Below are 17,280 nucleotides of genomic sequence, written 5' to 3' on the forward strand. Positions count from 1 at the left end.
CTTTTGTCCATTTGTAGATATTTATTTGTAGTGTTTTAGCTTTGTGAATATTCGCATTTCATCAAAACACATCTTAAGCTACTTATGTAAGCCCCTTAAGTAAGTAATGAGTTTTATTGAGTCTAATTTTTAAATCTTACTTGTTACCAGATATTCAGACTTTCTTGCTGTAATGGGATGTGTTGACTCCACTAGGTAGATGTGTTCACTTAGCTTCCTCATTCTGGGAAAGAAGATGGGGAAAAAAACGGAACATTACAGAATGTCACATGTAGTCAGCATATTATTAGTTGGCAGTCTGGACAGTGTCTTGGATTAAAGCATGACTGTAAAATTAACTGGTACCGTATAGTCATTGTATTCTTTTTTTTTAAATAATGCATTTTAAAATTTTTATTTATTTATTTATATTGGCTGCGTTAGGTCTTCGTTGCTGCACGCAGGCTTTCTCTAGTTGCGGCGAGCGGGGGCTACTCTTCGTTGCGGTGCGTGGGCTTCTCATTGCAGTGGCTTCTCTTGTTGCGGAGCATGGGCTCTAGGCACGGGGACTTCAGCAGTTGTGGCATGTGGGCTCAGTAGTTGCGGTGCATGGGCTTCAGTAGTTGCAGCACACGGGCTCAGTAGTTGTGGCTCGAGAGCTCTAGAGCACAGGCTCAGTAGCTGTGGCGCATGGGCTTAGTTGCTCTGCAGCATGTGGGATCTTCCCGGACCAGGGATCGAACCCGTGTCTCTTGCATTGGCAGGCGGATTCTTAACCACTGCGCCACCAGGGAAGTCCAGTCATTTTATTCTTAAGGAGATGATAATGACTGAAACATGCTTAGAATAAATGCCCTGTGCTTTAATTTGTTATTTGAGGCAACTCCATAAAGAAGAAAGTGAGATTCTGAACCGTTGCTGATTTTCAAGAGGATAAAAGTATGCAAATCACCTTTATTTTCCATTATAATAGTTTTGGTCAGTTATTCTACTGCGTTCAATTTATTCAGGTCTTCAGGGGCAGCAGCCAAAACGATTGTAAATTGAGTGGGAAAATTGAAGTGTTTGTTCAGAGTGTGTGACCTTGAAGGTCAATTGCTAGAAATGAAAGTCTTCTAAATATAGTTAATAGGAGGAAGTCACTATATTGGGAAGTGCTATCTTTCTTGGGTTCTGAGGCTATGAAAATGAGTGAAATTAGAGAGATCATTCAAAGGGACAGGGAAATGTGTGAGAGATTTCTCCTAAAGGAGCTTCTGTCTGTGATACTCTACTCCCAACGTATATCTAGATTTCCTTCTAGAGTTCTTTTTTTACAGGATCATTTTTATTTTAATCATACCCACCACTCCAGCTTGCTCCTTAAAAAAAAAAAAAAAATGAGGTCTGGGACTTCCCTGGTGGTCCAGTGGTTAAGACTCCACTTGCAGGGAAGAAGATCCCGCAAGCCGCAGGGCGCAGCCAAAAAAATAAAAATAAAAAAAGTAATGTCAAATTTATGTCCTCAGAATTGCTGCATATGAGACAGGGGTAGCTTATAAATCAGATTTTATAGCTGGATAGTAAATCTTGCCTCTTTGAAGTGCTGCTAGGATGTGATTATCTCTGAAATATATAAAGTAGGAGAATACATTTTTCTCCTTGTATAAATCTGCCTGGAAATAATGTTTTGATTATATTATTCTCCCCAGCTCCGATTATTCTTTCCCTTTCCCCCATTTGAAGTTCACAGCTCTTGGAACTTCTATAAATGCAGGCGGCAGAGTGATTAGCACTCAGACACTAGAATCAGATACAGGCCTTGAGTTTGTTTCTTTTTTTTTTTTTTTTTTTTGCGGTACACGGGCCTTTCACTGTTGTGGCCTCTCCCGCTGCGGAGCACAGGCTCCAGACGCGCAGGCCCAGCGGCCATGGCTCAGGGATCCTCCCAGACAGGGGCACGAACCCGTGTCCCTGCATCGGCAGGCAGACTCCCAACCACTGCGCCACCCGGGAAGCCCCAGGCCTTGAGTTTGTATTCAAGCATTTTCCCTTTCCAGCTTTGTTGGCTAAGCAAGTCACTGAATTTCTCTAATCCTATTTATAAATTCATTTTTAAAGCCTATTTCCTTATCTGTAATAGGTGGATTTTGATAGCAACTACCTTAGAGTTGCTGGGAAGGTAAATGGCATAGTAAGTGTTCAGTAAGTTTTAGCTATTATTGTCTTTTATCTCTTTGTCCAATTCTATTAGGCATAGTATAAAGTAAGTCAGAACACAAACTGCTTACGTTAAAAAAAAAATCAGCAGACTCCAAGGGTCCACAGTGAACTGTCAAATTGAAGGGGAGTCTGTAGTTAGGGCAGAGAAAAATTTGTCTAATATTGAGTGTGATTTTACACACACACGTGCACGCATACTTCTGTATGTATGTGTATGTTTGTGTTTAATATCTGTATCTGTAAAGTATACATATTATATTAGGTCTACAGGGGGTAGGGGTGGGATGGGGAGGAGGAATGTTTCATTGCAGTCTTCCAAAGAACAGAATTTACCATAATTGGGAGGCAAGATGAATTTTAAAAAAATTTTTTTTGATGCTATGGGATATGTTCCTTTGTAGCCTAGATGCCAGCTTTTTGTAACTCAACCAGTGTGCTGAGAAAACTCACTTAAACCCTATTTATAAATCCATTTTTAAAGCAAAACTTCCTTTAGAAACCCCTTTCTTTCTTGGGAACTCCAGTTTTTCCGAGATTATAATTAAAAGGCCATTGTTCTCTTCATGGCAGTGTTTCCTAAAAGAATTGCCAGTTTTCTAGGGGGGAAAATGTTATGCATGTTAGTCTTAGTTCAGATTCAAAGTGATGGTACAAGAAAAAGAGACATAACCTTTGTTTTAATACACTAGTAGACCAGGGCAGTTACTGCAAGAGTCAGATTTTTTCTTTTGATAATGAATTATTGTTTGGAGAAAACTCTCAGGGAAGAGGAAGTAAATCATGTTTCAATCCATTATTTTTTAAAGTTTATTTTTACAAACAGATAATATATGTACTACATTCTATACAAAATTCCAAAGAAACACAGAGACAGGTGAGTTGTCCTGTATACCCCAGCTACCCAGCTGCTGTCTTGAAGTCAGTCTTTGCCTGCTTGAGATTCGATGCTCATTTTGAGTTTCCATTAGAGTGAGAGAAGCATGGCTTACTGACCAGGAGAACTCTAAGCAGCTCTTTATGGGCTCACTCAGTATATTTCTGAAAACTTAGCAGTATGAATGTGAAGATTAGGAGATGAAGGTGGAAAGGTAGAATAGAAAGAATTTTAGAGGAATAGCAGTAGAGTTTTGTTATTGGGGGTGTATCTCCTCTGGTCAGTCATTGGCTCAGTGACCATTTGGCAGTGATCTTTTTTCCCCATGCAGACTTTTCTAAACATAATCATATAATCTGATCTCTCTGGATCTTTTAATTAGATTTACTTTTCCCTGTTTCTTTTCTTGTTTTAATGTGATAGTAAGTGAAAATTGCCTGTTTTACCACCAGAACATATACTTCATTAGCTGCATTATATACTTGGTTTAATTTCCAGTTACCTGTGATGTTAGCAGAGGAATTCTAATTGTTCATTCTGTTCAACATTTCCTGTTAACAGACCTCATATTTAATTTTTTTTAACATTAAAAAAATTTGACTGGCAGAAATGGTAAGTTGTGACAGGACATTTGTTTTGGACAAACTGGTAACCAAGACTGGGCATGTGTTGGCAGCAAGAGAGGAAAACAGGCATTTGTTCTTCCAGTGTGACATTTTGATCCTTTATCCTGTAATCCAGTGTATTAATTGTATCATACAGGGGAAACACAGTACCTTTTCCCTGCATGTAAAGCACTGAGATGATGGAGATTATTGTTTCACTTTTCATGCTTTTTAATTTTTACTAAAGGCCATGCTTGATGGTGTGGTTGGCAAAGAAAAATTAAGTCAGGAAAGAACCTCATGCATGCTATCATGTGATAGGTGAACTAGATAATCCTTCTCAATTTGTCTTAATAACAATAGAATATTATATCCATAATCATACTTACCAAGTGAACCTTTGATTTTTTTTCATCTTGGAATTTTTTGTCCTGATCACTAAGTTATAACTGAAGGCGATTCCATTTGTGGCATCATTATCTTAGTTAATGGATACTGTCATGAATGTATTATTTGATTTAAAAAACCATATTCTCTAGAATTTATCTTCTAGGTAAAATCATATACTGGGATAATCTGCGGAGTACCCAAGTGATATGGATATTAAAATCAATAGCTAAACTGTAACCGTTATGTTTCTTCTCTTGCTAGCAAAAGGATAATCATACAGCTCTTAGTTTCTCAAGCTTTTAACAGGGACTTCAGTCAGAACTAAAAATGAGTTGACATTTCTGAGAATCTTTTCAATATACATAATTAATGAAGCTGCTACCTATTGCATCTCTTTATGCTTACAGAATATTTATATATAGCCTTACTGTGCTAATATTTAGCGACAGCTGAGAGCCTCACTGCAAAATGTGGTTTTAAATTCATTTGTACAGAGCTATAGTTTTTTGTCTATTTTGTTTATTTTTGGGTGTCTTTATAATCTTAAAATTACTTTAAACATTCATTGGTTGTAGATTTCTTAGTTAAATTAGACATAATCTGTAATTTTGATAAAGTGTCCACTTTTTTTTCTTGCAGCTAGTATGGATTTCTGGGTCTGTAAGTCAGGATACAAGTGTACTTTCTTATATTTGGTAGCAATTTTTCATTTATCATACTGCCTGAGTTAAGGATACATTTGAGATACTATATTTCATTGATTCTAAGATGCATTATTATTTCCTGTATTACGTAGAAAGAAAAATACCTCCTATTAAACTGACATGCTGTTGATTAGTAAATATATCCCAACTTCAGAGATGTTAATATGAAAAACTGTGCAACTTAGTCTTGATGAATTATGGTAATATTGCCACCTTAACTTTGTATAAGGCTTTGTAGAAAGCACTTATACATAAGTCATCTGATTTTATCCTCAAACTAAAGCTAATCTGTGAGGTGGATTAAATTATCCCATTTTCAGATGAGGAAATTGAATTTCACGGAGATTATGTGCTTTCCCAACATCATGTTACAGTGAACTATGGTTTCAAGGTCACATTTTCTTACTCTGAGACTTAAGGTGTGATTGACACCTGAAGTATCATCTCCCCACCCCCCAGTACATGCACACCCATACACCTATAAAATTGTTTGGCCTAGATTTTTCTTTCCATTGCCTAATGTACATGTTTCATATTTAAACTTCACTGTTTTGTGTTTTTTGTTTTGTTTTGCCTGCAAGGCATGTGGGATCTTAGTTCTCCAACCAGGGATCGAGCCAACGCCCCCCTGCAGTGGAAGCACGAGTCTTAACCACTGGACCACCAGGGAAGTCCCTGACCTTCACTTCTTTTACAGCTGTTCATGTGTCTTAATTCTACTGATAGTGTTGACTACTATTAAAATTATTATTGTTTTAATAGTAAGTCATGAGGGACTATCTGCTAATATGTGAATTGTTTTAATTCTGTGTTGCCTGACCATGAGGAAGCTATATATGCCATCATTGGTGGTTTATTATACGTTTTGAAAGCAGTATATCTCTTTCTAGCTGACTGCGTAAAATGTTCAGGAACGGTTATGGGTTGAGATCTGTGAAGTGATCCAGAGAAATAGTTGTACTGTTCTTGACAAATCAAGGTCATATCTGCTTCTTTCCCAGGTGGTGGCTAATGCTGTAGCAGCATTATCTGAAATCAGTGAATCTCACCCAAACAGCAACTTACTCGATCTGAATCCACAGAACATTAATAAGCTACTGACAGCCCTGAATGAGTGCACCGAATGGGGCCAGATTTTCATCCTGGACTGCCTGTCTAATTACAACCCTAAAGATGACCGGGAGGCTCAGAGGTCAGTCTGTTTTTCTGGATAGTATCTAGGAGTCTTGCCTGGTTCAGTAATTTCTAGTAAGTCTGTATTAGAATAAGGGTCTGTTACATTGAGAAAATCAGTGGCTTATGGGATATATATTGCTATCCTGTGGTATTTTCTCAATGTATTTAGGAACATTTTAGGTGGTAGAGTAAACCATGCAAAAAATAGCTCTTCCTAAGAGGAGATGTGTATTTTTGATTTCTTCTTTGAACAGTATAGTTACAACCCTCTGAAAAACTCTCCCTCATCATGGTCTCACATCTCCCATACAGCAATTCCTAGCCATTTGGCAAAGGTTTTTTGAGCGTCTCTCACTGTAGTAACAAAATTTTCGTTCTTTTAGATACATAGTAAGTGGCTTGATACTAGTTATTGAGCTGCCTTATACCTATAATTAGTACTAGAGAAACTGTGTTGGAGCCAGCAAAATGTATGATGTCTTCCGTTAGATATAGGAATCTCATCAGTCTGAATTTGGAGAAGATTTTGGAAGGCACACCTGGATTGTTCTGCTCAGCTCTCTACCACTTTAGTGTTGCAAATTTTCTTTGACTATCAGATACTGACTACTAAATTTCACATACACATACATACATTTTAGTTTACAGAATCGGAGGTATCATCAGTTTTTATTGAGCATTTTGTGTATATAGGCACTGTACTAGGCAAAATAATTCTGAAGAATTGTTGGCTCTTCATTTTATTTTATTTATTTATTTATTTATTTTTTGTGGTACGTGGGCCTCTCATCGCTGTGGCCTCTCCCGTTGCGGAGCACAGGCTCCGGACGCGCAGGCTCAGCGGCCATGGCTCACGGACCCAGCCGCTCTGCGGCATGTGGGATCTTCCCGGACCGGGGCACAAACCCGTGTCCCCTGCATCGGTAGGCAGACTCGCAACCACTGCGCCACCAGGGAAGCCCTGCCTCTTCATTTTAATTATGGTAGATAGAAACCTTCCTTGCCCGGCTAAAGCTCGAGCTACTATAATGTAAGTGCTCTTCACTCGTCTGGGAAATTGTTCCCTCTGGATTTAACCAAAGCTCACCCTGATAGGTTCTTTCCATCGCTGAAAGTACAAATATCTTCTGGAAAGAACTTTACATACAATTTTATTTTCTCTTGGTCATTGACATCTCACACTTACTCATTCACTCAGCAAGTATTTATTGAGCCCATGCTGTATGCCAGGCATTGTTCTAGGCTCTGAGGATATAGCAGTGGACAGACAAAAATCATAGCTCTTATGGAACACTTATTCTGAGGGATAGGGCAGAAGTATATATAATATGTATACGTAATACAGCATATAATAGGTCAGATGATGATAAGTGCTAACAAGAAAGATAAAGTAAGGAAGAGATCTAACAAATATGCTGGGTGATCAGGAAAGGTCTCCCTGAGAAAGTAGCATTTGTATAAATACCTAAAGGAGGTCAGGGAGTCAGCCAAGTAGATACAGGAGGAAGGGAGAGAAACACAGCTTACTTACCTTGTGTCCTTAACTGAGTCAGCTAGCCACTCACGTTGCCTAAGAGCTATCAAAATTAGGTTAATTTCTGAAGAACCCTCAATGGATAACTAAATATTCTATATTTTATGAGACATTTAAGTGTAGGTGGCAGGGACTAGGAGAAGGGGATGAGGTTGAGAGAGTATTGCAGTGGTATTGTGTTACTAAAAACAAACAAACAAACACCCTTCCCGAGATTCCCTATTATGCTGAATACAAGAGGTTGGGTGGTTTTCCCTGTCAGCCCATCTCCTTCTGCATCTTACAGTGAAACTTCAGCCACAGTTGGTTGATATCTCTCACTATGAAATAACTCTCAGAATGCTTAATTTGACTTCCTATAGGCTGAGGAGAAATGGGCTGTGAGGCAGGGAGCCCTTACATAATATGGGGAGACAGAGAGGACTATAAAATAGGAAGGTAAATGGTGTGAGCTTCAGGTGTTTTGGGTATTGGCTAGTTCCCTTCCAGTTTGAACATCCCTTATTGCTGGTTTCCTAAAGTCTTCTGATATCCCTGCTCTGTTTGTAGTTTGCTGGGATTGAGGCGTCTGCAGTGTTAGATCCCAAATTTACCTATGTATGGAGTTTTGACTTTTCTAACTGATTTTCTAATTTCTTTATACCTGGGCCATGGGAACCTCTGACAACATTACCTTATAGATTGGATTGAGCAAAGAAATTATAATTTAAGGTACTAATTTTCATTTTCTGTCCTCAGTATCTGTGAGCGGGTAACTCCTCGGCTATCTCATGCCAACTCAGCAGTGGTGCTTTCAGCAGTAAAAGTCCTAATGAAATTTCTAGAGTTGTTACCCAAGGACTCTGACTACTACAATATGCTGCTGAAGAAGTTGGCCCCTCCACTTGTCACTTTGCTGTCTGGGGAGCCAGAGGTGCAGTACGTCGCCCTGAGGAACATCAACTTAATCGTCCAGAAAAGGTTGGGAAAAAATGAATTGGTGATTAAAGTGTTTGTAATTTTGAATTAAACTTAATAACATCATTATTAAAGAGGACTGTGTTAAAACTCTGTTTAATGTATGGAAATGAAAATACTGTATGGTAGAGCAACTTGCCCAGGGTCAGGAGGCTAACAGTTGATTTTAGAGTGTTCCTACAATGAATGCCTGGTGTTGCTCTACAGTTTAGTTCCTTTTCTGAAGGAACTCTTAGTTGTATGATAGCTAGTGTCTGCTTAATATGGTTCAGGCTGTAATTTAGATCAGGTTGTTGTTCTTCCAGTGGTTCTTCTTGGCAATATATATTTTACTCCTTAAAAAGGATAAAAATAGTCTGCCAGATGGATCTGGTTAGAGGGGTGTAGAGGAAGTTTGTGAGTTTTTTTCTGCTGGAGTGGAGTGTGTGAATGGAGAGCAGAGAAGCACAGGTTAGGTATTAATGCAGACTCAGAAGGGTATAACAATATATGCCTCACCTTACTTATCTTGTGTTTCTGTGTACCACAGGCCTGAAATCTTGAAGCAGGAGATCAAAGTTTTCTTTGTGAAGTACAACGATCCCATCTATGTGAAACTAGAGAAATTGGACATCATGATTCGTTTGGCATCCCAAGCCAACATTGCTCAGGTCAGACTTAAAGTAGATTCAAGTTAAGATCTAATAACTTAGATCTTAAGATCTGGCCTTCAGAAAAATCTAGGCCATGAAATTGCTGTTGGAGAATCCTTAATGATTGTTCACTTCATGGATTTTTAACAGGTTCTGGCAGAACTGAAGGAATATGCCACAGAGGTGGATGTCGACTTTGTGCGCAAAGCTGTGCGGGCCATTGGACGGTGTGCCATCAAGGTGGAGGCAAGTGTCCCGTGGTAGTTGTGATCATGTTGTGGCACTCTGGGTATTCTCTTCACCTCTTTCCTTACATTTTTAAGTTTATCAAAATAATAAAGCACATTGTTAAAATATTAAAGAATTTTTAATGAAAAACAGCTGTCCCTGGTCCGTCTCTTTCCCTAGGGAATCATGTTTAACTCTGTTCCTAGTTTTAGTTATTTTGATTACTTCCATATCTCTAATATCCTTATGCTACTATTTATTGATTTACCAATTGTAGACATCGCTTATTAACTTTCCGCTATGAGAGAAGCAACTTGGTTCATATACTCCATCACTTCTACTTCTACCGTTCTGTATAGATCCCCTGTATAGTTATATCATGAGGTTTTTGTTCCTGTATTATCTTTGTAAATTGAGATAATATACCTTTGTTTCTTGTTCTATCAACTAGAGTCTTGTAAAGCTTGCTGTGCGTATTATGCCTGTAAATATGTAGAGCCTACACAATCAAATGATTGCGTTTTCTTTCTTATAAAGGCTTTTGTTTTTTCTGTAGTTTATAATGGCCTTTTTTTTTAAAATTTCATTGTGCCTTCATTGCACTCCTATCTTCTTCCAGCTTTTCAAGCATAATATCAAATTAATAAAACTTTTCTTTTGTTCTAGACCCTTCTCTCTTCCAGTCCTCTGTCCTTCCAGTCCTTACTCCAGTCTGAGTGGTTGCTTTCTTGTCTTCTGCACAGCCGTCTTTCCATACAGCCTCCCTTCATTGCTGTTTCTTGTTATGGGTACTTTTTCATAGCATTCCTTTTTTTGTGGTTGCAATAGTTTCTTAAATCTCTTGTGATGTGAGTTACAGTTTTTGGTTTTGTTTCTGCAGTTTGAATTTGACTATCTGGAGCATTTTATGGTGATGGTTGCATGTTTATATATGATTTTTTAATTGAAGTGTATACCATACTTACAGTAAATTGCTGCCTATTTATATTAAAAATGAGATGACAGAAAAGTTGTCAGGACTTCTGTGCACTTAGGCAGGACTGTTGACTAGCAGGTTTCTGCTTTAGGGCAGTGAGTTGATCTTTACTTGGAAGTCCTCTTGAAGAGCTTCTCTGTGGTCTTAGAGGGCAGATTGGTTCTAGCTTGGTTGCAGCCTTCCAGTAGGTATTAAGGGCTACAACTTACAATGCACTGCTTCATCAGTTACCAAGCCTCTATTGTTTTTCCTCATTCAGAAGTTTGTTGCAATTAATGACGGCTTCTGTTCACAAAGATATTGTGGATTCAGAGCTCCATATTTGTTCTTACTACTTGACTATGTGCAATTCTGCTTTTTTTTTCTTTTGACATTTTATTTAATTATTTATTTATTGGCTGCGTTGGGTCTTCATTGCTGCGCATGAGCTTTCTCTAGTCGCGGTGAGTGGGGGCTACTCTTCGTTGAGGTGCATGGGGGCTTCTCATTTCGGTGGCTTCTCTTGTGGCAGAGCACGGGCTCTAGGCGCACGAGCCTCAGTAGTTGCAGCACGCAGCCTCAGTAGTTGTGGCTTGTGGGCTCTAGAGCACAGGCTCAGTAGTTGTGGTGCACAGGCTTATTTGCTTCACCGTATGTGGGATCTTCCTGGACCAGGGCTCCAACCCGTGTCCCCTGCATTGGCAGGCGGATTCTTAACCCCTGCACCACCAGGGAAGTTCCTACAGTTCTACTTTGAGTCAGATTGGACCATATGATTTCACAAGGATAGTTACTAAAATAATTTGTACAGTATGACCAGTGCTTCACAGGAACAGAAGGAAACAGATGCTGTTTCAGAGAAGTGTCTCTGAAAGCCAAATTCCTAATTGGCCTTCCTTGTTTTTGTTTACTGAATGCTGCTTCATATAGTTACCACTGATAAATCATTTAGTAGACTAGTTGTTATAGCAAGAAGTCAATTAATCCTGGTTTCTACTTCTGGTTCTGCCAGCTCAGTTGCTTCACATACTTAATATATACTTCTGCTTCTCCATTTGAGAAATGGGAAAATCTGTTTATTGGATCTTGATGTGTTACATCTTTTTTTTAACTACCACACTTCTTAACTTACCACCACTACTTAACTTTTTTCTTTTTCTTTTCTCATTGTGGAATAGCCACCTGCTTATGGTATTAATGCAGACAATTTTCAGAGCTATTTTGGTAGCAGAAGAGTCATTTTGTGCTTTTCACTGTCAGAATGTCATTGTCTTACTAACCTCTCTGACAGTGCTCTTGCAAAGAGTCTCATTCCAAAGTTAAAGAGATTTTTCTATCCCTGGAATTACTAGAAAGTGTTCTCAAAGCATCTAGATTCCTAGCGGCTGTTAGTACCGTCTGTTGTGACTAACTGGAAAAGTTATCCATCATCTTCTGGAAGAGATGAACTGGTGGCTCTCACTTCTTCCTTTGATTCAGGGTGCCCTGGTGGGACTATGAGTGTGTGAGGAATGAACTTCCTTTGGAAGCTTAAGATCAGCCTTCAAGAATCCTGCCTTTTAGATAGTGTTCTCTTATCTCCAGTTACCTGGATTTGCCTAAGAACTTTTCTTAGAACTGGTTAAATCATGAAAATTATTAGTTGGAAAGAGTTGCCTAGTCCAGACACAGCTGTTGGGGCAGGAGAGGCAGTGATTGCCTGTTTTTAACTAACGTATCCATGGGACAAGGGCAAGAACCAGCGAGGGAATTGTAATAGCCTTTCTCTGTAGCTTCCAGACTGAGCTGCTGCTTTTCTCTCAGGGCATCTGACCCTTTTTTAATGTGTAGTTGGTTTCAAAGATATTACAGATGAGAAAAAAAGAATTTTAGTGTAGTGCTTAGCTAAGGTAACAGGGCCTATTGTAAAATTTGGGTGTTAAGAGTTGGAGTTGTTTTTTATCATGACTCTAAGTACAGGTGTTTCCTTGTTGCTTTAAGTATCCTGAGGTGAAAAAAATGTATAATTTTATCATATTAAGTTGGTTAGGTTAAAGATTAAGCATAAGCCATTGAGTCAATAAATAACACTGAAAAAGCAATTTCATAGTACTGTTTTTTCAGTAACTTTTGCCTATTCTTTTTTGTTTGGTTGTTTCTTTTAATAGATTTTACTCTCCACCCCACCTCCAGCTTTATTGAGGTATGATTGACAGATTTAAAGCTGTATATATTACAGTGTATACCTGTTTCTTTAAGGAGGAAATAAACCCCTGCCCTCCTTTTCTTACAAATAAAATGATTTTGTTTGCGAGACTTATTTATATGTTTGGTTTTGTTTGAGAGAGATTAAGTCACTAAGTTAAGGTATTCCTCACTTCCCACTCTTCTGTTCTTTGGTGTTTACCATTTCTCATTTTTGTAGCTCAAGATAAGGTACTGACTTACGTCTTATGCAAACAAAAAGCATATGTATTTACTACATAAAATTATTAAAAAAGACAAGTTAAAAGTAGAAAACTCTGCTTTCTCCTACCCCTGTTCTACCCTTCCAGAGGTGATGTGGACATGATTTTAAGTCTTTGTTTACATAGTCCTCCATAAACAGGTGTGTTTTTTACAAAAACGAGATCATTCTACAAATGCTATTATGTTTTGTAGTCTGCTTTTTTTGCTTATTATACATGGACATTTTCCCATGTTACTGATAATAGTTTACATCATTTTTAGTGGTTTGTAGACATACTGTGTGATTGCTTCATAATTATTTAGCCTTTCCCTTCCTGTATGGACCTTAAAGTTGTTTCTGCTCTTTTTCCAAATAATGGTTATAAGGAGGATCCTTGTAGCTAAATCTTTAATCTCTAGTTGAGGTGACATTTTTTTCATTACGCTTAGCCATTTGGAATTGCTTTTTCATGGCATGTGTATCTTTTTTCAATGTGTTATCTTTTCCACATTGATTTTTTAAAGTTTTTTATAATTAATTAAAGGTATTAATTCATTTAATACCCCTTCATTTCATTAATAGTTATTTTCCCAATTATTTTCCTTTTGATTTCATTTGACTTCTTGATGCATAGGAGTTTGCATTTCCTTATGTAGTGAGTTCTATCCATTTTCTCTCAATGGTATCTTTTTTTTAAAAAATAATAAATTTATTTATTTATTTATTTGGGGCTGCATTGGGTCTTCGTTGCTATGTGTGGGCCTTCTCTAGTTGCGGAGAGTGGGGGCTACTCTTCGTCGCAGTGCGTGGGCTTCTCCTTGCGGTGGCTTCTCTTGTTGCAGAGCATAGGCTCTAGGTGCTTGGGCTTCAGTAATTGGGGCGTGCAGACTCAGTAGTTTTGGCTCGCGGGCTCTAGAGCGCAGGCTCAGTAGTTGTGGTCACGGGCTTAGTTGCTCTGTGGCATGTGGGATCTTCCTGGACCAGGGCTCGAACCCGTGTCCCCTGCATTGGCAGGTGGATTCTTAACCACTGAGCCATCAGGGAAGTCCCTCTCCCAATGATATCTTTAGTGGACCACCTAGAAAATTGTGCTTCACTTCAAAGTTATATAAAATTCACTTTTATTTTCTACTTTAATGGCAATGGTTTGGTTAAAGATAAGAGTGTGGAGATCAAACACCAGAACAATTCATCCTTTCCTTACTGTTATGAAATGTTGCCTTTATCATATACTAAATTTTGTATGTCTGTATGCCTTTCTCTGTTTCTGGACTTACTTTGTATATACAGTGATTGGATATTTACTTTTGTTCCTCTGCCATACTGCTTTAATGGTGTTTTTAAAATTTAATCAAAAGCAATATAGGTGAGATGACAATTTGCTTGAAAATTACTATCCTAGACTTAATTGTTTTTGAATATTGATGAATCATGGGAGATGGCCTTCTGTTTATCTTTATTATAATAATGAAACTAAGGGTTCAGTAAATGTTAGCTTTCTATCAAGCCTTAATGCTGAGTACTTTATTTGTACTATCTAATTTGATAATTTAACCCTTACATGCTTTATAATTTATCATAACTTTTATATTTAAAATTTCCCAACTGTTTTGCTGTTGTAATAACAGCACAGGAAATAACTAGTTGAAAATGAATAAAATAGAATTCAAAAATGGGAAAACTACAATAATAAAAGAGAACAGAATCGTCATATATATGACCTCATATAAATAACCTCAAGATGCAATTTTGTTTTCGTTATATTGCTTGGAATGGTTTAAATTATAGTACCTTTAAAAGATTTTATTACAGAAATTTTTAGGTATACACTAAGGTAAAATTGATTAATGAGCTCTCATATACCCACCATCCATCTTGAACAAATATCAACACATTGCTGTTCCCATTTGATCTTCTCCCTCTCCCTCCCCCTTCAAGGGAGTGGGTTACTGTTATATTTTAATGCAGATCTCAGATATGATCTTATTAGAGTAGTCCAATGTGTATATCTAATAGATAAGGTCCTCTAAAAAAAAATTGTCATGATATCGTTACCGCACTCAACAAACAGTAACTCTTAATCTCATTAAATACCTAGTCCATGTTCAGTTTTCCCTAATTGTGTCTAAATGTCTTCTTACAGTTGCCTTGTTCAAATCAAAATCTAAACAAGAGCTAGCTATACATTGCATTTGGTTAATATGTCTCTTAAGTCTTTACTTATTTATTTGGGTGCCATTTATTGAAAGGACTAGCTCATTAGGCTTGTAGAATTTTGCAGAATCTAGATTTGGCTGATAGTATTTTAGTGATGTTGTTTATCTCATTCCTTCATCCCCTTTAGAAAATTAAATCTAGAGGCTTGGTAATACTCATATTCAGTGTTTTTGGCAAGAATACCTCTTAGATGCTGCTGTGAATTTCCTGTTGCATCTTATCAGGAGGCATATAATGGAATGACCCATCATAATACATTGTAATATATGATAAATCAGTCCTTGGTTTTTAGGATCTCTCTTCTGGAACCCTTTTAAAAACTATGACTTATTGTTTCAATACATTAGTTTTGTCACTTGTATTCTTCCATATTCCCTTCATTAATAAAAGACTAATAGATTAAATTCTATTTTATAGATGAAACATAGGCTGTGGAAAATTGCAGTTTATCTAAGGCCATAGACTTGCAGTTATATAGCCCAGAAGATGGCAACTTTTTCTTAGAGTTTTTTGAGTCACAGAGAACTTTGAAAATATAATGAAAACTGTAAACCTTCTCCCAGGAAAATATGCTTGTGTGCACAAATGAAATTTGGCAGTTTCATTTCAAGAGGTTTAAAGATGCCTTCTGTCTGTGCTCATTCATGAACTTCAGATAAAGACCTCTTCGCTTGGCTTATTCTTTCATTCTTATTCTTTCCTTCTACCTTGACTTATGCTTTCTTCTCCTTTCTGTCATCCTGGCTATCCAAGATGATTTTTTTCACTTGAACTGTTTCTTGTAATGAGTCAAATTTGGAGTATATCTAGAACTTCTGTATATCTCCATCAGATAACCCAGCCTCTAGTATAGTGTGGTCAAATTAAGTGCCTCATCTTTTAGTCTAGTTTAGTTGATACACCTGAATGTTCCAAAAAAATATTTTTTATGTTGAGGTTGTGTTATTGGATAGATCATCTGACTTCTCATTATGTTCCTCTTTGCAGCAATCTGCAGAGCGCTGTGTAAGCACATTGCTTGATCTCATCCAAACCAAAGTAAATTATGTGGTCCAAGAGGCGATTGTTGTCATCAGGGATATCTTCCGCAAATACCCCAACAAGTACGTTCAGCTACTTCTGCCCCTCTTCCTCAGATCATTTAGGAAATGTTTAAGTAAGGCACTTTGAGGTTGGCTAGGTAAGAATTAGTCTTTGTAAAGTAACTGGTCATAATTGAATACTTTATTAAAAATCAGAAACGTATAAGTTGGTTAGCACAAGGATTAAAATCTGATTTTTCACTCTGCTTTATCACTTTTAGAAGAATTGAAGTTCTGTCTGAATATGCATTGTCAATTGGCATATATTAAAGTTAGCCAGATTCTTTGGTGATGAAGTTACTATTAAATAAGGATACCCATATATTCTACGTTGTCTGGGCATAATCCATTTTATGCCTCTTACCAGGCATAATTAATAATTGTGCCCCTTTTCACTCTCAGAAACGTCTCAGTTTGAATAATAAATTATATGGTCACCTTATTGTAAAAGCCAGGGAGGTGACAGCTTCACTACTCACTTAGTATGTTATGTAGTACTTGTAGAAAATTATAGAACATGCAACAATAAACTGTCAGAGTTTCAGGCCTTTTCTGAAGTATTGTAGCTGCTTCCTTTAAGATATACAAAATCTACATTTTCACTCCATAAAAATTTTCACATTGAGGCCTCTTAGTCATGAAACAAAAATACTTTTTCAGATTTGCTTTTGAAGGCAAACAATTAAGGAATCTGAAAGAGTGAAATAAGAGCAGATCTTATAAGCATCCTAAATCTCATTTTACCTTATAATCATAGAGATGAACTGTGCTAAGGCTTTTGATTATCGTTAAAGATAATGTGAAATGAAGTGACTTACAGTTAGTTAGCTTAGTGGTGGACTCAGAATTAGAAGAAATATTTTAATAAGGCAGTGGTTTATTAAGCATTATATATACTGTATATATATATATATATTTTTTTTTTTTTGAATTCTAGAAATGGTATTTTTGGAAAAAGGATCATATACTTTTACCGTTCTCCCAGGAAAGAGGAGGGTTGGGTTTCTAAACTTCTTGATTAAGTGGGGAGGTGTATATCTTAATATGCTTGGTAAAGAAATGTGTCCATTTCTGGTCTGTATTACTGAGGGATTATGATAGTTTAATTTTAAGAAAGCATTATCGAGAACCTGGTTTAATCAGTGGAAATAGGGCAAACAATTAAGTGTATTATTCAGTTGTCCATATCTCATTTATTATACAATTTCATTCTGATGTTTAAAACTACATTAGCTGGGCTTCCCTGGTGGCGCAGTGGTTGAGAGTCCGCCTGCCGATGCAGGGGACACGGGTTTGTGCCCCAGTCCGGGAAGATCC

The 17,280-nt window shown here is 37.4% G+C and overlaps 1 protein-coding gene across 5 annotated transcripts in view; it reads left to right on the forward strand.

Moving 5' to 3' along the window:
* The window catches only part of AP2B1 (adaptor related protein complex 2 subunit beta 1), a 122,448-nt gene that overhangs the window by 30,420 nt on the left and 74,748 nt on the right, over positions 1-17,280 (forward strand). For all 5 annotated transcript variants that reach the window (XM_060290595.2, XM_060290593.1, XM_060290597.1 and 2 more), the window contains 5 exons: positions 5,756-5,946; positions 8,203-8,424; positions 8,951-9,071; positions 9,204-9,299; positions 15,869-15,984. In XM_060290595.2, the coding sequence (XP_060146578.1) occupies positions 5,756-5,946; positions 8,203-8,424; positions 8,951-9,071; positions 9,204-9,299; positions 15,869-15,984 (746 nt within the window). The remainder of the gene's footprint in view (positions 1-5,755; positions 5,947-8,202; positions 8,425-8,950; positions 9,072-9,203; positions 9,300-15,868; positions 15,985-17,280) is intronic.

This window comes from Globicephala melas, chromosome 20, assembly GCF_963455315.2.
Source record: "Globicephala melas chromosome 20, mGloMel1.2, whole genome shotgun sequence".
NCBI classification, from domain to species: domain Eukaryota; kingdom Metazoa; phylum Chordata; class Mammalia; order Artiodactyla; family Delphinidae; genus Globicephala; species Globicephala melas.